The sequence below is a fragment of the Populus euphratica genome, unplaced genomic scaffold (assembly GCF_000495115.2).
Source record: "Populus euphratica unplaced genomic scaffold, PopEup_1.0 scaffold236.1, whole genome shotgun sequence".
NCBI classification, from domain to species: domain Eukaryota; kingdom Viridiplantae; phylum Streptophyta; class Magnoliopsida; order Malpighiales; family Salicaceae; genus Populus; species Populus euphratica.
Genome location: NW_011500115.1, coordinates 274342 through 297936, shown reverse-complemented (window position 1 = coordinate 297936; position 23595 = coordinate 274342). Strand labels below are relative to the sequence as shown.

Sequence of the window (23595 nt, the reverse complement as noted above, 5' to 3'; positions counted from 1 at the left end):
ACATGTCTAATTGTTTTCCAATGGATTTATAGGAGTTTTGCCTGTAAATCCTTGGGCAGGTTTTTTTCTTACCAGACGACGCAGTTAGGTGTATTCATGAAAATTTTACACAAACAGAAATAGTCCACCTAAGACGAAGAACTCTACTTTGAAAAGAAATCTAAGCTGGGGTTGGTCTGGTCACAGAAGGGGTGCTTTACTAGGACTTCAACAACATACAATTGTTCAAAACAAAAGACGAAGAGGACACCTGCTCCGAATGATGCAAGGGATGAATCCATCCGAGAAAACAAATCCCTTTCTCATTAAAAAAACATAAAAAACGAGTCCCTCCTACCATCATCCAATGGTCATAATCCTCCCTTCGAATCTCTTCTCTTGTATCCCAACCCGACAACCAAAAGTTTGAGTGGGCGAGAGAGAGAATCAGGCCTTTTACACCTGGACTAGTCCAATTCTCCGCCAACGCGTTGCTTCCGCGCATGGAATCGTTTTGAACATCCCATGAAAGCTGAGCCCACTTGAGTTCTAATCAACTCAAAACTCTTGCTTAATTCAAACGACCCCCTCTTTCAACAGCCAACATTAGCTTAATTAAGCACCTAATATACAAGTATGGTATAACTGATATTCTTCTCCTAACAAGTTTTATGCGAAGAAAAATTGTGCTGATTCTTTGGAGCTCAAAAGGGAACTCAATAATTCACCCCCCCCTCCTTTTTTCCCACGAAATAGTGATGCAATCGTACAAGTGTCCTGACTTTTGTTTCTTTCTATGATCTCTATAAATACACACGAAGTATAAGCCCTTCCTCAGCTCTCAAATCCTCTTCTTCTTTCGTATTTTCTTTGAGCCTTTAGAGTTCAGGCATGGGGTCGATCCCTAAGAACCCCCACGCCGGTGTAGTATTGGGTGCACCGGGTGTTAAGGGGAAGATGGTCACGACCATATCACAAAATGGCCTGACTGAATTTATGCTGTCAATAATCTCCAAAAAACAAGAAACCAAAGAGCCCTTTTACGTCCTTGATTTAGGAGAGGTCACTGCCCTCATGGACAAGTGGACAATGGCTCTACCCATGGTACGTCCCTTCTACGCCGTCAAGTGCAATCCTGACCCGGCTCTCCTTGGTTCGTTGGCGGCTCTTGGCTCAAACTTTGATTGTGCAAGCCGGGCCGAGATCGAATCCGTTCTATCCCTCGGAGTTTCCCCGAATCGGATCGTCTATGCTAATCCGTGCAAGCAAGAATCCCACATCAAATACGCTGCAAGTGTGGGTGTTAATTTAACTACTTTTGATTCAAAGGAAGAGCTTGACAAGATTCGGAAATGGCATTCGAAGTGTGCATTGCTCATTCGGATTAAAGCCCCTGATGACAGTGGAGCTAGGTGTCCCTTAGGTCCCAAATATGGCGCACTTCCTGAAGAAGTCACGCCTCTTCTCCAAGCCGCTCAAACTGCTCGGCTCAATGTAGTTGGTGTTTCTTTCCACATAGGAAGCGGAGCCACACATGCTCGAGCATACAAAGGAGCCATAGCTTCGGCTAAATCTGTATTTGAAGCCGCAGTTCGTCTTGGCATGCCTAGAATGAAGATACTAAACATTGGAGGCGGCTTCACGGCCGGATCCCAGTTCGATGAAGCAGCAACAGCAATCAAATCCGCCCTCCAAACTTATTTCCCAAACGAACCGGGCTTGACAGTCATTTCTGAACCGGGCCGGTTTTTTGCTGAGTCGGCTTTCACGTTAGCCACCAACATTATAGGAAAACGTGTCAGAGGTGACTTAAGAGAGTATTGGATTAATGACGGTATTTACGGCTCCATGAACTGTATTTTATACGATCATGCAACTATCACCTGCACGCCTCTGGCTTGCAATTCCAATCGTGCGAATCTCACGTGCAAAGGGTTAAGAGCTTACAGTTCGACGGTTTTTGGACCAACGTGTGATGCTCTTGACACGGTTTTGACGGGTCATCAGTTGCCGGAATTGCAGATCAATGACTGGCTTGTCTTCCCTAACATGGGTGCTTATACGGCAGCTGCTGGGTCAAGTTTCAATGGGTTCAACACAGCAGCCATCTTGACACACCTTGCCTCCTCGAATATGAACTAGCAGAATGTTGGTTGGTGTGAGGGAATAAAAGGTTGCTTTTTTTCTTTTTCTTTTTTTATTTTGGTCTCCCTTGTAACCCGGAAAATCTTCAAATAGAGAATCGACCTGTATTCGTATATGGAATAAAATAGTGTACTATATATTAAGTTTTAATACAGTAACTTTTCTCTGTGTAATCACATTGCTCTTGCATTAGAATATCGTTTTGACTTCTTTTCCCTTGAATAATGCTTTGAAACACACAACGTTTATTTCTTTTTTTTCTTGCACTACTTATTTTCTTTATATGATAATCACAAATCATTTATTCCATTAAGACATATCATATATTGATAATAATTAAATATTGTTGTGAAACCTGCACAACAATAATACTGAATATTGGACATTGACAAAAGCATGATGAACTTTTATTTTACTATATGTTAATTTACATGCATGTTTATATATATATATATATATGACTTAAATGAAAGAGTCTTAGGATCAATGCAGTGAATATTGAACCCACTCTGGCATCTTTTGCTCAGAGGTGGATTGATTTGGATTGTATCCAACATTTATACAACTGTCTAAGAGTGGGAATCAAGTAGGAACTAGAAAGCTGTATGTATATACTGTAATGTATTTTTCAAAGAATCTGGATAGAAAAAAGGGATGGTTTTGCAACCACATAATTTAATTACTTTCTGCATTTCTCCATGACTGTACTTTCGTATGTTCCTTTCAAATCTCTAAAAGCGAAAACTATAGCTATAAAACCTGTGTTTTTTTTTAATAAAAAACAACATTGTTTTCAGTTTTTTTTTTTTCTAGTTGAAATAGCATGTTTTAATTTTTTTTTTAAATTATAAGCTGAATTTATTAGTTAACTCTTCGGTCAACCCGCAGCTCTAATCTTATACCGTGTTAGGTTTTATAACCATGGTAAAAACACAACATGATTTTTTCCAAAAATCTCTCTATCTCCGAGAAAATTAATTTACAAACACTGATTTTTTCTTACAAGCTAAGTTGTTGATTAAGAAACCACGAACTATGGATCCTGTATAAAGCCAGCACTTGTTCACTTCGGCTTCGAAGAGGCCATTGTAGCCCAAACATTTCGAGTTTAGCCCATAAAAATGGCCCAGTAATGAAACCCAACTAGACACCACCGCCACACAAAACCCATCGGTCCAGAAACTCTTGCCTGATAATTAAATCCCCCTCCCTCAGCACTCTGCATTCTCCACAGGTGTCTTTATAGAAAAATAAAATAAAATAAAAAAATCACCCACGTCTCTTCATCACCATGGAAACTCTGAGCTCCGCTGCAGCAATCGTCTCATCCTCCTCTTCTCCTCTATCCTTCTTCTCTCCAAAACGAAAGGACTTGAATTCCCCTCCTAGACTTCTCCGATTCCACACCTCTTCAAAAAGTAAGTCTCGTTTCTCTCTCTCCGATTCCTACAATTCATTTTTATTTTTTGTAAGTGAATTGAATTCTTTTTATCGATTCAGAGGACAACAAAGATTCGGATCTCCAATCCAACTCTAATGATTCCAGCATCGTCCCTCTCTTCAACAACCCCACTCTCTCCAAGGTAAAAATATTTATCTCTTTTTTATTTTTTTTCCTTAATTGGATGTCAAATTGGTAAATTGATGCCATTATTGGGGTAATTTGGGAATTAGGATGCGGCGATGGGATTGGTATTGAGCGCGGCATCTGTGAGAGGATGGACTACAGGTTCAGGCATGGAAGGACCTTCAGTGCCAGCTGGAGCCGAGGACGGATCCAATACGGAGAAGGTCTCGACTCTCCCGTGGTCTCTCTTCACGAAATCACCACGCAGGCGAATGCGCGTGGCGTTTACTTGCAATGTTTGTGGTCAGAGAACTACTCGCGCTATCAATCCCCATGCTTACACTGACGGCACCGTCTTCGTTCAGGTAATCATCGCTTGGCGTTCGTTGATTTTTGGTTGCTTATTTGTTTTGGAATGCTAGGGTTTCGTGTTGAATTTAATTTAATTAATGTTTTTTTGCTGTGTTTTGTAGTGTTGTGGTTGCAATGTGTTTCATAAGCTAGTGGATAATCTGAACTTGTTTCACGAGATGAAGTGCTACGTGAACCCTAGCTTTAATTATCGAGATGCAAAGTGGGATGGTGGATTCAAGTTGTTTGATATGGATGATGATGATGATCATCATCAGGATCAGGATGGCGGCGGCAACATGTTTCCGATGTAAAGAGGTGAAAATGATTGATCTTGTGATGTACATTATGTTTAATATACTCAGAACTGGAGCATATCGGGGCTGTATAGAGGTTCTTTCTTGTTGCCATTGGTTCTCACTGGTGTGGTAGTGTAATTAATAATAATTGAGGTTTCATTTTGAGCCGAATAGACTATTATAATTTAGGGGTGGATATTTATAATGAAAAAACTTTCATTATCAAGCATTGCATAAAATGTTGTTGATGGTATTTAAAAGACCAGGCATTGGACATGTTAAATGGTAACCTTGTGAGACTGTAATTTTGGTAACCTTGTATAAGTTGTGATGGGTTTATTTTATTTTATTCAAATTCTCGAGTTGCAAAACTTCTAGTCTATGTTTTGAGATTTCGTTATCTCTGTTCTCATTGCTCTTAGTCAATTTTTTTCTTCATATATGTTGAAGTACTGATATGCCACCATGGCCCTTTAGTTGAAATTCATGTGATTGGCTTTAGGGCAACTTTATCATTAGATCATAAGAGGATAGAGGATTAACGCAAATGCAGTCTGAAGAGATCATGTTTAAGTGTTCACTATTTTGCCATCTTGTCTAGGAACTTGTTCTATTTGGTTGATGTTCTAGAATGTAGAGTACCTAAGCCTGTAATGTACTTGCTTTGGAGACATATCAGTGGAGGTCAAATAAAGCCAACGTGGAAGTAATAGCAGTTTTTATTTCTTATTTGATAGTTTCCTTGATGATATTAAGGCAGTTAATCTTGGAAAAAGAATTTATTGCGACTTAAGGATGTCTGATTGGAGAAAGATGTTTGCCAGATCACGTACTAGTGTGGTTTCGGTTATTTGAGATGTAACGTTTGAGAGAAAATTCTGGTAATATTATGCAATGTCCATAAATGTCAAACTAAGTGAATGAGCTGTCAATATTTGAGATGGAGATTCTGTGAGCAAGGAGTTGGGGCAGGTCAGGTTTCGGTTATAATGAAAGACAAGCAGGTTGAGATGCTCTTATTTATTTAGTTTCCATTTGCAGTGCTTAGAATCACTTAGTTTTTCAATGGGTTTTTAGTGGACATGCATTTGATCAAACCTGTCTTCTTTGTTTTCTTTCATTTTTCTTATTTGAATGGAACAGCCATTTCTGCTGGGAATATTGGTTAGAAACTAGATCCGGAGTGGAAACTGGTGTTTTGGATTTTCAAGTTCCCCCTTTTGTTTTCATAATAATTCTAGTCATGGTTTGAAAGTTTGCTAATTTTGGTGGTTAGTGACTGCAAAATCAGATGTATAGTACTTGGTTGGATGAAGCATTAGTAAATTGCTTTGTAGTTTATCAGAATTACTAACGGGAAACTACTCTGTTAAGCATCTGGCAAATAGGATGCGCTACGGTGTGATGCATCAAGCTGTTCCTTGGACGGAATTATTGTTGAGTCAATGTGGCTAAACTCTAAATTTCCACCGTGCCTTCTGTAGCTGGGATTTCGGGGGAATGGTTTCACATAGACCTGCCTTCAGAGCTTCCCCAGGAATTTCTTGCAAGACCTACCAAATTTTTATTTTCTAGCAGTATATATTCAGGTTATATAAGGTGGTTGTTCGATCTCTATATTCAGTTTGCTCTAATCAATCAATGGGCCTATTTGATGGGCTACAAAAAGCGTCGACATCTTTCATGTTTAGTTTGGATTTTGGTAGGAGTAGGACCATCTGCACGTGAAAGATACCTGGAATATCTTTGCGTATGTAGTACATAGGCAGTACATAGCTAGTACATTGCAAATGCGAGTACAAGAAGTTACGAATGGTTCACTCATGTAGTTACGCTCTTCCATTTATGCTCGTCCTCTCAACTATTAGATCCTTGCGAGGAATTTTTAGGGTCTCTTTGAAGGTGAAACAGGCCTTGGATTGTTGCAGCGCATTGTCTTCCAGTCTGATCACTCCCGTGTGAGCTCTAACATCCTTGTTCATTTACGTGCTTCACGACATCATATATTTTATAGTATTTTTCAGCGCCGCTTAATTGCTACCCCATCTACTTATTCAACTTCCCTCTATATGTTAGCATAAATGTAGCTTGATTAATGAATGTCAAAAGTTAATGTAGTGCTGTACAGATTGAAAAAAGGTAGGTTAAACAGCATCTTGTGGTTAAATTTACTGTTATTTGTGCTGAAGACACGGGCTGCTGATTTTGATGATGCTTTTGTGGGTGTTTTAAAAATGTATTTTACTTTAAAGAGTAATTATTTTAGTGTTTTTTTATGATTTACTATGGTTAAAAAAATTCTAAAAAAATTATTTTAATATATTTTTAAACTTTTAAAAAGCAAGATATACTATAATACCAAACACAATTCGTATTGCTGCCTGGGTGTTATGGATTGATTATCATCTGCCCTTAATGGGCCCTTTCGTGGTGGTGGGTGCTAATGCTTGCCTGAGCCACATAACAATGGTTGCGATTGGCAAAAATATCTGCCAGGGGACATATCCATCACGTATTTGTAGGTTTGGAGCGCATGATGGGATTTGGTATGCAGTTGTGGGCGAGAAAAAAGAAAAAAAAGAGAAAAGAAGCACGCATCTGCACTGAAAATGATAGTTTGAAAGCTAGCAATGATTTTTTAGTTTAGGTTTTGTTTCCTTTCTACTGATTTTTTTTTTAGGGCGTGGTGAGGCTAAAGAGTTTAACCACAGGAAAAGAAAAACTATGATTTTACCTTGTGTTTGTTTATTATTTCAAGACAAAAAAAGAAGAATATAAATTTATTTTATATCTATTTTCAGTAATAGAAAGAAGTCTAAGAGAAGAATAGCAAGTATAAGCATTGTTTTTCCTTGGTAATTAACTCAAAGGGCAAATAATTTAATCTTGAGATTTCAAGATAAGGTATAAATCAAAGAGCAGTTTCCTTGTCCAACTCAAACGCTTATCCTTTCCATGATTGTCATACCTCCCACCTCTCCCATTCTCCTCCTCACTTCAATACGTTCAACGCCACGTCAGGAAACAACATCCAAACCAGCCAATGAGAGCAGTCCTCACAGATAACCCCTTTTCCCTGCCCATCCTCTTCGCCATACATTATCTCATCACAAAATCTAAACCACACAACATGAACCTCTCACACCTTAGCCTCACACTTGCATTCCATCACGCTTTAAAACCAACCAGACTCCCTTCCCCCTTCTGACTAATCGCCTCCAGCACACAATACCAGCAAAAACCAGAACAAAAAACCTCAAGAATGGCCACTGTCACCTCTGCTGCTGTTTCAATCCCATCTTTCACTGGTCTTAAGGCAGGCAGTGCCTCCAGTGCTAAAGTCAGTGCCAGTGCCAAGGTCTCCGCCTCTCCACTCCCAAGGCTCAGCATCAAGGCCTCAATGAAAGACGTTGGTGTTGCCGTTGTCGCCACCGCTGCTAGCGCAATGATTGCTAGCAATGCTATGGCCATCGACGTCTTGCTTGGAGCTGACGATGGATCATTGGCTTTTGTTCCCAGCGAGTTCTCTATATCCTCTGGTGAAAAGATCGTGTTCAAGAACAATGCCGGATTCCCACACAACATTGTCTTCGACGAGGATTCTATTCCAAGTGGGGTTGATGCGTCAAAAATCTCCATGAGTGAGGAGGATCTCCTCAATGCCAAAGGAGAGACTTTCGAAGTTGCCTTGAGTAACAAAGGTGAATACAGCTTCTACTGTTCTCCTCATCAGGGAGCTGGCATGGTGGGAAAAGTTACCGTTAATTAGTTTAATTACATGAAGAATCTGTAGGGATCATCCCATGCTTCTCCTCTTATTTTTTGGAAGATAGTAGAGTTTATAAATCTTAATGGTGGGAATGAGAGAATATATGGGGTGAACCAAGATTGTATAATGCCTTTAAATTTTAATCAACATGATTGTAGTTTTTGTGATGCAAATTTCATCAGTCTAATCTTTTTATTCATAATCCTATTAAATAAATTCAAAATTGGTATTACGGTACATTGGTAGCCCACAGAAAATTGGCACAGCTGACCTAGACCTTGCTTGAATCAGTATAAGCTGCGAGGTAAAACCACATGAAACGGATAACAGAACTGAAACCCTGAAACCTATGTAGTTAATGCATCGGGAAGGTTTGTACGGGCTCCAAGCACCTTACCACCAACATCCGGGAAAGTCTCTTGCCCTGGCAAAGGGCTTACCTTGCCATCGCCATCAACCTCCACAGGGTATTTAAGAAGATGTCCTTGCAATAGTGTAAAATCCTCCGCCGTGAACTTCTTCCAGTTATCTTCAGCGATTTTGTTCACGCTCTTGACACAATCCAAACTTCCAGGCTCTTTAAACAAGTTATCAACCAGCCCCAAATGTTCTGCCCAGAGAGACATTCGGTACCCATATACCTGAAGACACATCAATTAGCTTGATCAGCTAACCAAGGTTAAAATTCTTACAAAAGCATATCTAATGAGAATATGTCAAAAGACAGGTTTATTGACTTGGCCTCCTCTGGGATATCGTAGAATGAAGGCAATAAAACTGAAGGACTATAAATGATTTAAGGTTTAAACTACTACAATGAAGGTATAAACCTGGCCTAGTGGATGTCTCTTCTTAAATGATTTATGGTTTAAACTACTATAATGAAGGTATAAACCTGGCGTAGTGGATGTCTCTTCTTAAATGATTTAAGGTTTAAACTACTATAATGAAGGTATAAACCTGGCCTAGTGGATGTCTCTTCTTATTGCTCCACGTATGATGAGGCTGATATGCGCCCATTGCTATCTCAGTATCTCTTGAACCGGCCATAGATCGTTCATTAATATTGGCAGATCCCAGTATTATGTACTCGTCATCTACTACCATTCCCTTTGCATGCACGTAAACCATAAACCGTTGAAATTGTTGAGACATGGAAACCTGAAAAATGGTCAGAGCAAAATTATTAAGACCACAAAGGAATATATATGACGCCTTCAAATTGGCAAGTAAAATCCACAATGCATTCCAAAGAAGTACAAGGAAAGATGCAACTAATGAAGAAGATCAGTTATCCATCATGCAGACCATCCATAGAATTAACCCTTAATTAGCTGGTAGTTCCGGTTATCCCTCAGTAGACCTTAATTAAGATCCAAGGCAGTAGATGGAATGCCGAGGCTTCTCGATCCAGAAAAATAAACAGTAATCACAAAATGAAATTTTGAATCATGATCGTAAAAACTTTAGCGACATGCCACACTAAAGCGAAGTTATAAGCATGTAGTAACAGAAAATTGGTCTCATCAGTAGGGAACTTTCCTTGTACTCCAGGGTATCCTACTTGATTAAACTACAAGGTTCCTGGACTATATTAAGTCTGCACGTTCCCCATTTAATGGACACCGAACAATCCTTTTTTCATCAGAAGTTTATATCTTCTTATAAAATAATGTCTAATAATTATATAATTGGAAAGTAAGTTCCATTTAGTACTGTTACCGTCTGGTCGCCAGACCCGTCTGAACCTGGCACTTGTTCCCTGTTACCAAGACAGTAGAAATTTAGGTAGTCTTGTGGATGTGAATTCTCAAGATTCATGGATTTCAACTCTTTTGCTATCACTTCATACATCATTTGCATCGTCTGTCCCTGGAACATAAAAAGACACATTAATCGCATGGTTAAAATACACAATTAAAATTAAGCAGGTCATGATTTCTCCCCGTGGAAATAAAACTTATGACTGTCATATATGACTCAAGAAATTAAACACAGCAAAATATGGAGATTTGTAGAATTGCCTTTACCACCAGAAAGCATAGCACTATAGCAGCTGAAAATGCAATAAGAAATACAAAATGTTTATCCGGAACATTCTCCATATCAAGCAACGCAAATGTGGTCGACTTTCAAATATCCAAAATGTTCAGATTATTTTTTCCTCAAAATGCGAGTTAAAAACAGATGAGAATTCTTTTTGGATCTTCCTCTCCACGCTTGCAGTGTTCTCAACTTGCACTCAATGAAGTCACAAATTTTTTATGTTAAATTACCTGCCAAAAGAGAATTTCTTGTACAGAGGCAGAAGTGGGAGCACCCTCAGGCCACATTGGTATCACAACATAAACAGCGAATCTCTCCTTTGCTCTTATTTTACTTGCTATCTTCAATGCCAACTCCATAGGAATTAAATTTTCAGCACCTAATCATACCAAAACATGATTAAAATAAAAGTAAAAGTGCCCTTTCATTAAAATTTCTGAGGCAGATATGAAAGTCAAATACATAACAGGAATTACTATGATCTAGACCCTAAATCATAAGCTAAAATGTTTTCAAAGCCAGGTTTATGAGTTTATGAAAGCAGACATACGCTTCTGTCAGAGTTTATATGCACAGTAGAGATGAGGTGATCTGTTTAAGAAACCATGTTTTTGTTCTTATGCGAAAAGTATCTTCAGACGATGAAATAACCTGCATTTTTATATTCTGACCACGCAAACGATGACCCAAGGAAATATTGATTCTCAATATATATGAAGTGCTGGGCTAATCTGATTGCCTGAACATATGCTGTCTGAATGCTCTTGTCGATGACCATATTTTTAGCACAAACAAGGTTCTGCAACAAAAGGATGAGATAGAATTAGTGAATTATGGTAATGTCAAAATTCAAATGTGTTAAAGATCATGCCCAGTCAACAGAAAGGCCATGTACTAAATTTTTTTTCAGTCTACAGAAATTCAACCTGCTTTTGAGCTCGATAAACATCTTTGGGAAATCCTTTCAAAGATCCCGAATCTATAGATCGGAAAACCTGTCAATTCAGTAGAGCCACTGATGATTATTTAATTTGACATAGACTGTTTTAAATGTACAAAAGCTTTGCAAAGGAAAGTGCATGCTAATGAACCTGAACATGCCAGTTTTCAGGATCATCTTCCTTGGACACCCATAATTTAGGATCATCACCGGGGACTGATGGGGAAGGACTATGTATCCATGAGATCCGTTCTAACTTTATTAATGAATCGTCGCGCCAAGGCGTTGACCTTTTAAAACTTCGTCCAAACTCTGACCATTTTGAGGCTTTCCTCCATCGCTGCTCAAAATTAGTAAGCACATCATATGCAGCAGGCCCTTCAATTTTGCAATGCAAATCATGCCATGGCTGCCTTGGGCCCATTGTTCCTGCCTATCATTTAAAGAACAAACAAGGTAAATAGATAGTTTACTCTGCGAGAGCCAGGAGATCTGGAAGAGCATGCTAAACATAAACCCTGAACATGAATATTCATCGCAGTGTGAGAATATAGTTATTTTTGTCAGAGAAATTGAATACTCACAGGAAATGTTGGATTATGATAATCATCCTGAAATACAGTGTCGAGATCCTGAAATAACCGATGTTCAGGTGTATCATAGCGGCCATCACAAAGATCTAGACCCCCTATAAAAGCAGTTATCTTCCGGTTGTTTCCAGATGCCTGTGCATCCACAATTACACATTTCTGATGATGTGTATAGAGGGTCCCAACAACCTGAAAAGAGATGTCATGATAAAGCTGTCAGCAAAGATACTGTTTGATCAGAAGAACTAGACTGAAATCTGTGGATGTTAAACTTATAGAGGCAGTTCCAGTTAATTTCACGCATCACCAACATCAAAGAAATATATGCTTGATTAGATAATGTTATGATAACATCCTTTCCCATTTTGCAGTAATATTGACAATGATAGACATTACACATAGACAACAGATATCTGTCAAGAATCACCTGGCTAAAGAATGAACCAGCTTTTATTACCATTTAGACATTTTGATACACTGTCTAAATTTGAAAATTTGTTAATAATTCACTCTGAATTGCACAAGGAAAAAAAAAAAACAGGTATGCTCAAGTAAGTTTTCGATCTCTGGTATACCTATTTTCCTTTGGGCCCTTAATAAAAATTAAGAAACAAGAGAAAGTAGCATGATCAAAGATGTGGCTAGAAATATTCCCGTCTAAGGCCAGAAACACAACAAACCACCACACAGAGATGAGTAAGTAGTTCTAGCTATCAAAACAATCACAGTGTTTATAATTATTCATTGATGAAAAAAATGATGGAACAGTAAGTGGAACACTAAGCATGCCTGCTGCTTGAAAATGCTGAGCTTACTGCTTGGATAACGCGGCGACAGTACACAATTCACCGAAGAATGCTTGAAAAACTTCCGGGTCTCTTCATCATGAGTTTGCATCACTCCAGTCTGCAAGCAACACCCTTTCAACATTAGATTAAGAATCTCAAATCTCAATTGAACCAACGATAACTGAATTATAGAATCACTTTCACCAAAACTGCAGCAATGTACTTAATAAAATTTACCAAACCAGGATTATATAACAAATCCACTATTCATCCAAAAAGAGAAAAAAGTCCACCACACCCCCTAAATAAACATGAAAAGCCAGTTGAACTACAAGCAATTAATGTCAAGTATACATCATGCGTCCAATTTAAGCAAGAATCCAGTAGGCACAAAGAGTACAGCAAACTGATAACTTACTTCCCATCAACAGCCCTATTATAAAACAATCAATTACAAACCAGAATCAAAGAGTATAAAACTTCAAACCCTTTTCCCATCAAACACCAACTATGAACAGACAAAAAGAAACCCAAACTCAAGAATGCCAGAACACGTATCAAATTCCAAATTTAGCAAGATTCTAGTAGTATTCAAATCCCAGTACAAAGTATCACCATCACCAATTATTTCTCTGTCTTTTCCCATCAGGACCTCATCATAAACATCAATTAAAACGAGAATCCAAGAACACATTTTTCTCATTAAAATAAATAAATTAAAGAGTCAATTAAAAACCCAAATTCAAGAATGAACACATACCGTGCGAATAAAAAACTTGTTATGAGAAGTCTTATCATCCCAAACCAACAACAGAACTCTCACACCTTCTTGTGATTTATACTTGAGCAATTCTCCCAAATTCAAATCCCCACCTCTCGGCAATGGTTTTGAAGGCTCCCTCACCAATCTTACCTTGTGATAAATCGACCAACCAACTATATAAACCAAATGATGTGCTTCTACTATAGCATGACATATATCCTCCCAGCATTTCTCATGCCTGAACGAATTCCCATTCTCCAATTCAATCTCTGGCAAGCTCGAATCCAGCACATGCGCATCCTGATAAAGGGTAACATTCCCTCCATGCCTCACCGGAAAATAACAATTTTCAACACCGAGTTTATTATCAATCTGCTCACATTTCGTAAATTTCATCTCGACGTGAAGGGCACATCCAGTTTTTGGCGGTTTTCCGTATAATCCGATTATGGGAAACCAATCCTTGATCGTTTCACCTGACAAGATCTTCTCTACTTCAACACTTGCTATCCCTATAAACTCAGCACCGAACATGTCATCATCTTTCACGTAAAATTCAATCTTTTCAGCCGGGTGAGCCAAAGGAATCTTGAAATGTTCGTTCCATATCGGATTTTGATTGTTCGAAATCACGCGCGTGCGGGCGACTCTTGCACCCGATACTCCAACCATAACGTATGGGTCACTTGTAATGATCTTGTGGCGGCGGTGTTGCTGTTCTTTTCTCTCTTTAGAGCATGGATCCCGACACGTGTCAAATACAGTAAAACATCGACGAAGACGGTCTGATACTAAATCCATGTTTGGTAACCTTCGAGCTTCGATTATTCTTAAATCAAGGTCTCCATGGAGAATCGATGTTGCTGTCTTCGGATTATCGTCTGCTGCTTCCATTCTGAAAGAACTGAAAAACCTTCCCGAGGAATGTAAAAATGTCGGGCACTAAAGTAAATGTAACTATAGTAACCGTGTTATCGTGGAATATTCCTCGATTTCTCCGGCGAAGCCAAACAGGGATTAAACTGATGGCTAGAAGAGTGCAGAAAGAATCGGAGGAGAAAATTTGCGAGCAGATTGTGACACTTGGATTATATTAATGGCTGTGTTTGTGTTTAACTCTTTAATAATAATCTAGCTTACGGCAGAAAGTTAATTAGATGGTGTCATGATTGAGTTCTATAAAGTTGGTGACATCGTGTTGATTGTTATCCGAAGACAGAAGCAATCAAGATAAAGAAAAAAAAAATATATATATATATATATATATATATCTTAAATAATAAAAATTTATTTTATAGTTTTTTATTCATTCTATTAAAATACCATTATAACCTTTTTATTTATATCATAATGATGAATAATTATTAAATTCGATTTGGAATTCATCCAATTAAAAAGTTAAGTCTCGAATTTTATAGATTAATTTGAATCAATCCGAAAAAATTAAAACAAATTAAAGTTTTAATATTTTATATAAAAAAATTAAGAAAAAATCCATATAAATATAGGTTATATATATTGTAAATAATAAAGTTTAAAATAATATTTTAAATTTTTTTTTATCTCATATTAAAAAGATATTAGTTAAACTTTTAAGTACAAGTATTTAAACCAAAAGAATTTTTATTACATATTGAAAAAATATAATTTTTTTATTGAAAACATAAAATATATATACTGATGAGTTTCATATCTCATACTAAAAAAACATAACTATTTTCTTGTGAATATAGAGTATATATACTAATGATTTTAAATTTGACATTGAAAAAATATAGTTTTTTTTTAACATAAAGTATATATACTAATAGATTTCAAATCGCATATTAAAAAAATATAATTTTTTTTCTTGGAAACATAGAGTGTATATACTAGTGAATTTCAAATCCATATTGAAAAAAAAATAATTTTTTTATTGGAAACATAGAGTATACTAATAGATTTCAAATCCCACATTAAAAAGATATTATGTTATCCTTTAAAGTTGAAGTATTTAAACTAAAAGATTTTTTATCCCATATTAAAAAATACATAACTTAAAGTTGAAGTATTTAAACTAAAAGATTTTTTATCCCATATTAAAAAACACATAACTTTTTTTCTTGAGAACATAGAGTATATATACTAATGGGTTTTAAATCCTATATTTTAAAAAAAAAACATCGGGTCTCACTCAAGTCGATCGGGTCACAATTGACCTACCGGGTTTGGTTGGGTCGTTGCACTGGCCGATCTTTTAACAAACTCAAACATGTTCGGCCCTCTAGTTGACCCATCAGACCGGTCCGAGTTTAATAACTATGGTCTGATCTCTAATGCATGCGGCTAAAGGAAAAATTGAATTTTATTTAAGAGAATTAAAAAAGAAATTCGGGTTGCTAACAAATGTTGTCACTAGCAAGGGTGTTCACGGTCCGGTTTTAATTCAAAAATTCAATCGAACCAAAAAATAAAAATAGTATTTCTTATTAATATAACTCGGACCGAATTGACAACCGATTTAAACCAAACTAGTTCTGTTTTATTCGGGTTGGTTTTTTAGCATTAAAAACCAAAAAAATTGAAAACCGATAGAGATTTGTGAAGGTTTTCATGAGTGCTAAAATGAGATTCATTGATTATAGGAGTAATAAAGTGAGATGTGGGCAAGAGATACATTCCGACCGTTAAAAAGAATTATTTCTTTCTCAAATAGCCATGGACCTAAAACTTCTCCCTCGATGTTATTTACAAAATCCTACACGTGTGGGGTAGTCAAGATGTGACGTCAAGGATTCAAAACTTATAAATAATATTTAATGTTAACATATGAGAGAAAATGAGAGAGAAAAGCACATAAAAGAGAGAGATAAAGAAGAAGTGGGATGGAGGGAGTGAGGGGTGGGACGGCTGAAAAGAAAAAAATGATTTAGAGTCAAGAATATTTAGTTTAATTAGTTAATCAATTTTTTTAAATACCTCTAATAATTAAATATAATTGAATAGTAGGTGGATGTTGCATTCTTAAATTATAAATTTAATCTTTTAATTTGAATATAAGAGAATCTTTTTATAAATATATTGGGGGGGGGGGTAATTGATGTTTCAAGGTTTTATTTTATATATTGTTGAGAAAAAAAAGACCATATAATGGGTTTTTTCCGAATAAAAAAGATGTTGAAGATAGATTTTACTTGAAGAATGCAGAAGTGGGGACATAAATAAATGATGTGGGGACGCCAAGGGAAGCAGGGAGTGGACCCTGTGTATGTGACCGTTTGAATTGATTTTGTTTTTAAAAAATTTTATATATTTTTTACTTATATATATTAATATTAAAAATAATTTTTTTAAAAAAATATTATTATTTTAATTTATTTTCAAATAAAAAATATTTTTAAAAAATAATTATTATACTTTCAAGCATATATTAGTAATTATTTTGTATTATATTTCTATTTGTGTTTGTATACTTTAAAAAATATATTTGTTCTCAAAAAATAAAAAATCCAGCTTTTAACAATAATGGCCAAGAATCGCTTACGGGGAACAAAACCAGCTTTTTATTAGTATGTTCGTTTTTGAGTTAATTTTTGCAGTGGTGGGTTAAAAAAATAAATTTTTAAAAAATATAATTAGATATAATTAATTGGATTTACATGTATATTTAGTAAAAATATAGTTAAAGTTTATATATATAGTAAAAAATATGTATAAAATATTTAATAGAATTATGATTGTGGTTACTTTTCAAAGTATTTTTTATTTCTAAAATATTTTTTATTTTTAAATATATTAAAAAAGTTTAAAAAAATATTATTTTTGATATCATTTAATAGAATTATGATTGTGGTTACTTTTCAAAGTATTTTTTATTTCTAAATATATTAAAAAAATTTAAAAAATATTATTTTTGATATTAGTGCACCAAAATTATCTGAACACATAAAAAATTAATTTAAAGTAAAAAAATTAAATTAAATTAAATTTTTTAAAAATTACTTTTAAAATAAAAAACAAACATAATTTAATTATTAAACTCAATTAAAAAATATATAAAAATTACTTAAAAAATATATTTCAAACTTAATTTTTTAATACAACTCGTTGTATAAAAACATAGTTTAATTTATTACTGTTGCACTGTAGATACAAAATCAGTTGCAAAACAAACGCAGCTGCTTAACTTGATAGTATCTGGTTTACACGTCTCTCTTGACTTTTTGGGAGGAAATAATCATCATCATTATAATAATAATAATAATAATAATAATCCATTACATGCCGTCGGTTTGTTAATTGTTGGGTCACCAACACATAGATCGTGATACACACTATACTGTCAGCACCTGTCACCAATGACTTCCAGGATGTAAGCTCCGGCATCGTGCTGTCTTCTCTTGTGAAGGTTCTTGTCTAGAGAAGAAGTGGTTTAGAGCATACATTTGGTCACTAGTCCAATGTAGCTAGACTAGACCCAGGGTTCCAGAACTTCTAATCTCGGTTTCTAGTGCTTAATTCCCAGCAAGAATGGGAGGTTTTGTAGATAAAAATAAATACTAGGGCTCAGCTTAAAACCAGAAAAGCCATGGCTGTCTTTTGAGTAACCATTTTCATGTCTAGGCATCCACGTAGTTGGAATTACAGACCTTCTCATTTGCAATGGGAGGAGCGATCCTTATCATGAGACTCTGGATGAAGGCTATCATCTGCATAAAATTGTCAAGGAGCATGGAAATTGTCAGCAAATAATTAAGATTTTGTTTAATAGCTAAGATACAAAGCTAACAAGGTCCGGCGAGGATGCTTCGCTTGGGAATGCTGCGGCCACCTGCGCGGTTGTCCACATTCCCAAACGGGTTCTGAATTGCATAAAATCCTCTTACTGAAATGTATCTGCAGTTGAAAACAATGTAAAAGATCTTACCGATGCAAATCCGACACACATAATACTGAAACCAGGGAAGTGGAATGGTGCCCTTTCGGAGAGAAATAAAGCTGGAAAACAATATGACTTTATTAGTTTCGATTTACTTGAAGGCCTGGTAATAATTTCTTAAGAAAATGAAATCCTACTCACCTGTTAAAGGAGAGAAAAGCAAGGGAGAAATGACATTAGCAAAGGAACTTATACCCGAAATGCACCCTTGAGCCTTCCCCTAAAAAGAAAAGGACGATGATCAGCATCAGAGGCACTTCAGACAAGTAAGGCGACCTCGCAAACAGAATCTATATGCTAATAAGAGGACACTTGACGTGTCATGAACTGAAGGACGTCTAATGTGAACTGCAAGACGACTCCATTTGTTGTTTAACTCGTTTTCTCTGCTGTCAAGGCATAGCCTACCAACTAATATCTCGAAAGACCAGTAAGAATGATACCTGCTCACAGGATCCAACTTGCTTAGACACAATGCTCCGCATCTGCAATTCGATTTTGAGACATTGTTTAGAGAATTCTGTTAATTAAACGATGACAAACTTCATAAAAACAAACAAAGCTAGAACTTACACATGGTTGTGAAAAGACAAACAGAACGGAGAACATGGCAGCAACGTAAGGTACCTATAAGAATCGGCTAAGAAGTTAGCAATGTCAAGACATGTGACAAGCATTAGATAAAGCATATGCCAGAAACAATGAATGATATTGAAAAGCCTACTGAATCGTAAAAATAAAAAGCATCCGAAAATAAAAGGAAAGAAGATTGCTCTAGCTAGTTAAGTTCCAAAAAAAAGTACCCAGAAGGTCCACGCAATGCTGTAAAGAAACACCTGCATCCAATGCCATAAGTGAATCAGTAACACGACTTGGCTTAAAGGTTGCTGTGATTAATAGACTGGACAACTAGTTAAGGACATTCTTCCTGTCCAAATAACAGTTGGGCTGAAGTCAAATTATATAGAATGGAAGGTGCTTACATGTACACATGTAAAAAAGAGCCCTACTGCAAGTAGCCTTGCTTCTCCTAGAGCAGGAGCCAGTATAGGCATAAGAACCAACTGCAAGTTGTTGAGCAATGACTTTTCAGATCAACAGAAAAGATATCAATATATACATACGCCCTATGCGAAACAAATGACAGAGAATGTTATAAAAACTGAAACTAAATAATGTAAGAAATACCTGTGAAAGAGTCCCTGCAATTCCAGTAATTACCATCAAGTCAGCAAATTGGTCCTTGTTAAAGTGAAATCGTGCCTTCAAATAATACTGCAAAGAAAAAGTCACCACTAACGAAGAGCAAAACAAACACGGTAAGCCTAATTCGTGTGTTTAGGAAGGTACCAGTAACGAAGCATGAAGACCAACTTCCGCGAGACTGTAGAAAAATGCGACAACGGCAGCTTGCGAAAGCGTCATGCTGCAAGTGAGTACTATACATATTAATATCTGCGACAATAGCAGCTCAGAAAAAAATGTCTGTTGTGGGTAAAGTTAAGCACTTGTTACAAATAGAAAGCCATATTCATCACAGAATTGAAGTATCAGTAGACAAAAGTTCGACTCGGAGGGAAGGAACCACTAACCTGCTTTTAAGCAAGCAGAGCATATCCTCCAAGGAAGGCGCTGATTTAAAAATCTGCACATTTTTACTTGGAATCTCATTTGTAGCATAATCTTTTCCTTTTCCTTTTTGTTTCCCCTTAGAAGTTAATATTGGAGCCGTTAGTTGTTCATCAATGATGGAATCCTGGAGAAAAAATCTCATGTACACTAGAGATGCGACTGCTACCGAGGCAGAAACCTGATTAAAAAAAATTGGATTGGTGATAAAAGAATGTTAAGAATCGAAAACGGAAGCGAGGAAGGAGAGAGGTTGCACGTTCTATATACCTGGAAGGTGGAGGCGGTGGAGAGGAAACGAGTGGAAAGGTTTCCGCATACGAAAGCGGAGGACGCAATGCCTGAAAGAATCCCGAACGCCGATGCTCGCCGACCCTCGGGAACATTGTCTGCCTGTAGTTTAAGACAAGTCTCGTTAAGACAGTATCCGGTGCTGATCATACCAGCAGATAAACAATGCCACCCATCTCAAGTTTTCCGTATAGGATCAACCATTTGTTAGCCAGTGTCTATGACTGATTCCTACAAATAGCAGCACTGCCGTAGCAAATAATCGGAGCCCTTTTGCCTTGCAACATTGAGCCTTGAAATGAAAACACCCCAGCAAATTGAGCAAAAATATTTATACTTTTTATTTTTTTTATTTGAGCAAAAATATAAATGCTCAAATATAAAAATTAAAAAGTATAAATATTTCGAATTGTTGTTATCACAGGAAAGAAAAGGGTCTTTACCACATAGGCGAGGGCAAGGCATGGGACGCTTCCCTCGCAGACCATGGCAATGAGAGTCTTGACGACATAGTACGCGTAAAAGGAGTACCTCGTTCTGCTGTAAGCCAATATGGCTGCAATAAATATTTTAATATCTGGTGAAGTACAATTCCTGCAATATTTTCTACGAGAATTATGAAGGGAAGTTTATAATTATGTTACATACCGGTGTTTTTTTTTTTAAATATTTCTTTTATATTTTTATACTGTTTTGATGTGCGGATATAAAAAAAATTTAAAATAAAAAATATTTTAATATATTTTCACAAAAAAATAATTTAAAAAGGGCACAGGTAAACAGAGCTGAAAGTTGCTACAGGGACTAAGTTTACGTATTGACATTTGACAGTAGATAACCCCTTCATCTTTCTGGTTGATGGGGGAAGAAAAACAGAGCAGGACATGCTTACCTGAGGGAACTATTACAAGGCTCAATGGAACGGTAAGCAAAGCTTTCCGGCCATACTTGTCCGACATATTCCCGATTAAAGGCATCATCACCAACGTTCCAAGCCCTATGATCTGCATAAAACAAACCTTCTTTATTGATTACGACAGATTCTTTACTTCCACTCTGAGTGCATGTTTTTCTCTTTATAGTTCATCAAACAAACATTCCGAGCACCCAATCTTGCTTCTTTCTTCGAAAAGATAAAAGAGATGTGCTGTCTATCTTTAGCGGGCCAAAGTGGCCACCTAAGATCGTATGGTATGATAGTGTAAAAAAAGCAGACAAGGAGGAGTTGTAAATAAAAAGAAGTGAGTTTTTGTATGTAGACATGCGTCACTGTTGACTCTTCTCAAGAACAGGGTCTAGTTGTTAAGAGTAGAATTTTACTATGAAGTTTCAAGTTTATATTTTATAAATCTATATAAAAAAAGGAAAAATGTTTCAATTTTACAAAGTTAAGATAAGATTTAAAAAAAAAACGAAGAAGGGTATTTATAGTCCAAAGATATAGAATCTTTACAAAAAAATTATTAAATATGAAGATATTTGCGGGGTCTTATAAAATATAGAATTTATTATAAAAATAATTGACATGAAGCATGTCACTCTTTGACTAAAGTGTGACCATGTCGTCGGCGGTGATATTTGTGGATAAGAAGACACCAGTAACTTTTTTTTATCGATAACGACAACACTTACAATCTTGAAAGAGCTCAAAAGGCGTTTCATGGGGACACCCAAGGGAAGTTTCGTTTCAAGAGGGTGGTATAATTTAGCTTTTGTCATAGACGATGCAGACCAAAGTTTCATAATATTCTCTCGACACCCAAATGTACATTAACGACTGGGGTCACCATGGATGTTGAGAAGGAGTAGAGAAAGTGAGTCAAGAAGAGATGATTCAATGCCGACAGTTTTTCCATCTCTCTCTTCTGTGCTCTCAAAACATAAAGAAAGAACTAACTAAAGCACAAGCTTCGTGACAAAACCTATAAAAAGCATGCTCTTAAAGCACGGCCAATATAACGCCTACATATATATAACCTGGAAAAAAAGGTGTCTTGTGTTTAGGCTTTAGGGATCTGGCATTTAAAGCTCACTCTCGTAGCTAACCGTTTGGGAGGTAGCGGGTGTCAAATTCACTGCTGTAAACACTAGCACTTGACAGCAAAACCAACGGCATTCCAGAAATAATTAGTTCAAAGAAATCAGCAGCTTTTTAAAGGCTTCATTATTTCTACCTCTTCTTGTCTTGATTTTGCCATAACTGAAGAATGATGACCAGTGACAGTCTAAAGACTTCTTAAGAGGCTGTTAATTTGGTACACCTTAAGATTTTTCTAGACATGGGAGTTTTGAGTGAGCCCATTTTAGATTGAGTTACTGATGGTTCAGTTCAGCAAGATTTTTGCTTGGGCTTCTGGTCATCTTAAGTTAAGAAGGTAACACTAAAGTTGACTGTATCAACCCAAATTAACAGAGAGAGTGAAAAAGTGGGGTGCGAGTAGCGGTTGGCAGTTTCTCCACATATTGCAGCAATTACATTTACATCCAAAATGCATATCTGCTGAAACTGAAAGGAAATTTCCTTTACATTTGGAGAGACAGAGGACAGACAATCCTCTGCTTGTTAAAGGTCTATACTCTACTGTGGCCTCATGATACTGGATTTTGGATTCAAGAAGAATATATGCTTGACACCTCAACCACAATTTCAAGGTCTTAACTTGAATAAAGAACTATTTATGCCTGCAAGTGATTGATGGGAAAATAAACAAGATATCGTTTTCTAAGAGCCCAGGGTCACTTAATCGTGTTGCATATGTTACAAAGAACAGAATCAGGCATGGTGACCTTGAACTGCAGAGAAACGATGAATGCATGTGCAATGTTGGGAGAAAACCGAAATATGGTGTAACAGAACATACCGCTTGTTGGAATCCTGTTAGGTAAATGGCCAGTGAACACTCATCTCTTCCGGGGCATAAGGCAGACATTGTAACATCAGTGATGGCAGGGATTACCATAAATGCCGAGAAATTATGCAGAAATATTGTAATGAAGAGATGACTTAAACCTGACAACGTTTTCATTTCTCACTCTCTATGTCTCAACAACAACAACAACCGCAGTGAGACTAGGAAGGGAAGGAGCAAAGGAAAGAAACCCACTCCCTACCGATAGAGCCTACAAGTGACACTCACAGCGGCAAAGGAATTTCTTTTAATGAGAGTGAATCACACACGTGTTTATATTTGTAGGAGTAAGTGAAGTTTTATTCCACTAAGGTAAAAACATTAGTGTAGCAGAATTTTGAAAATTTTAATAAAGGCTGGATTTATAAGGATAAAAACATTCACAAAGTTATTATGATGCATCTTATAATTTATTATCTTGCAATTAGTGAATATCCTGCTACGTAAAAAATAGAAAAAATAAAAACAGAGAAGATATGTCTTTATATATATATCTTAAAAACTACTGTTGTACGGATATATTTAATTTAGGCTGTTTTTTTTTAAGATACTAACCACGCACTTTCTAAATGTACACTCAAAATCTCTTAAAAAAATGAAAAATAATAATA

At 36.4% G+C, this 23595-nt stretch overlaps 5 protein-coding genes across 5 annotated transcripts; 3 read left to right on the top strand and 2 right to left on the bottom strand.

Moving 5' to 3' along the window:
* The first annotated feature begins 650 nt into the window (after positions 1–650).
* On the top strand, positions 651–2152 carry LOC105109925 (ornithine decarboxylase-like). Its single transcript, XM_011004796.1, has one exon. It carries the CDS (start codon positions 871–873, stop codon positions 2119–2121), a length of 1251 nt encoding a protein of 416 aa, XP_011003098.1. The 5' UTR covers positions 651–870; the 3' UTR covers positions 2122–2152.
* Positions 2153–3337: 1185 nt separating this feature from the next.
* On the top strand, positions 3338–4690 carry LOC105109924 (Zim17-type zinc finger protein). Its single transcript, XM_011004795.1, has 4 exons — positions 3338–3542; positions 3625–3707; positions 3799–4056; positions 4165–4690. Exons 1-4 carry the CDS (start codon positions 3416–3418, stop codon positions 4354–4356), a joined length of 660 nt encoding a protein of 219 aa, XP_011003097.1. The 5' UTR covers positions 3338–3415; the 3' UTR covers positions 4357–4690.
* A 2591-nt stretch (positions 4691–7281) lies between these two features.
* LOC105109922 (plastocyanin A, chloroplastic) lies at positions 7282–8307 on the top strand. The gene has a single exon (XM_011004792.1). It carries the CDS (start codon positions 7604–7606, stop codon positions 8108–8110), a length of 507 nt encoding a protein of 168 aa, XP_011003094.1. The 5' UTR covers positions 7282–7603; the 3' UTR covers positions 8111–8307.
* On the bottom strand, positions 8157–14393 carry LOC105109923 (phospholipase D delta-like). The gene is made up of 10 exons (XM_011004794.1): positions 13235–14393; positions 12476–12592; positions 11681–11875; positions 11248–11529; positions 11083–11151; positions 10808–10955; positions 10387–10535; positions 9833–9982; positions 9071–9271; positions 8157–8751 (listed from the first exon to the last, which is right to left on the bottom strand). Exons 1-10 carry the CDS (start codon positions 14129–14131, stop codon positions 8458–8460), a joined length of 2502 nt encoding a protein of 833 aa, XP_011003096.1. The 5' UTR covers positions 14132–14393; the 3' UTR covers positions 8157–8457.
* Positions 14394–17476: 3083 nt separating this feature from the next.
* Positions 17477–23259, bottom strand: LOC105109921 (uncharacterized). The gene is made up of 14 exons (XM_011004791.1): positions 22937–23259; positions 20968–21079; positions 20519–20631; positions 20055–20177; positions 19748–19965; positions 19506–19581; positions 19344–19430; positions 19139–19219; positions 18959–18991; positions 18729–18782; positions 18599–18640; positions 18297–18375; positions 18144–18214; positions 17477–17925 (listed from the first exon to the last, which is right to left on the bottom strand). The coding sequence occupies exons 1-14, from the start codon at positions 23099–23101 to the stop codon at positions 17836–17838; spliced, it is 1344 nt and encodes a 447-aa protein (XP_011003093.1). The 5' UTR covers positions 23102–23259; the 3' UTR covers positions 17477–17835.
* Positions 23260–23595: the final 336 nt, after the last annotated feature.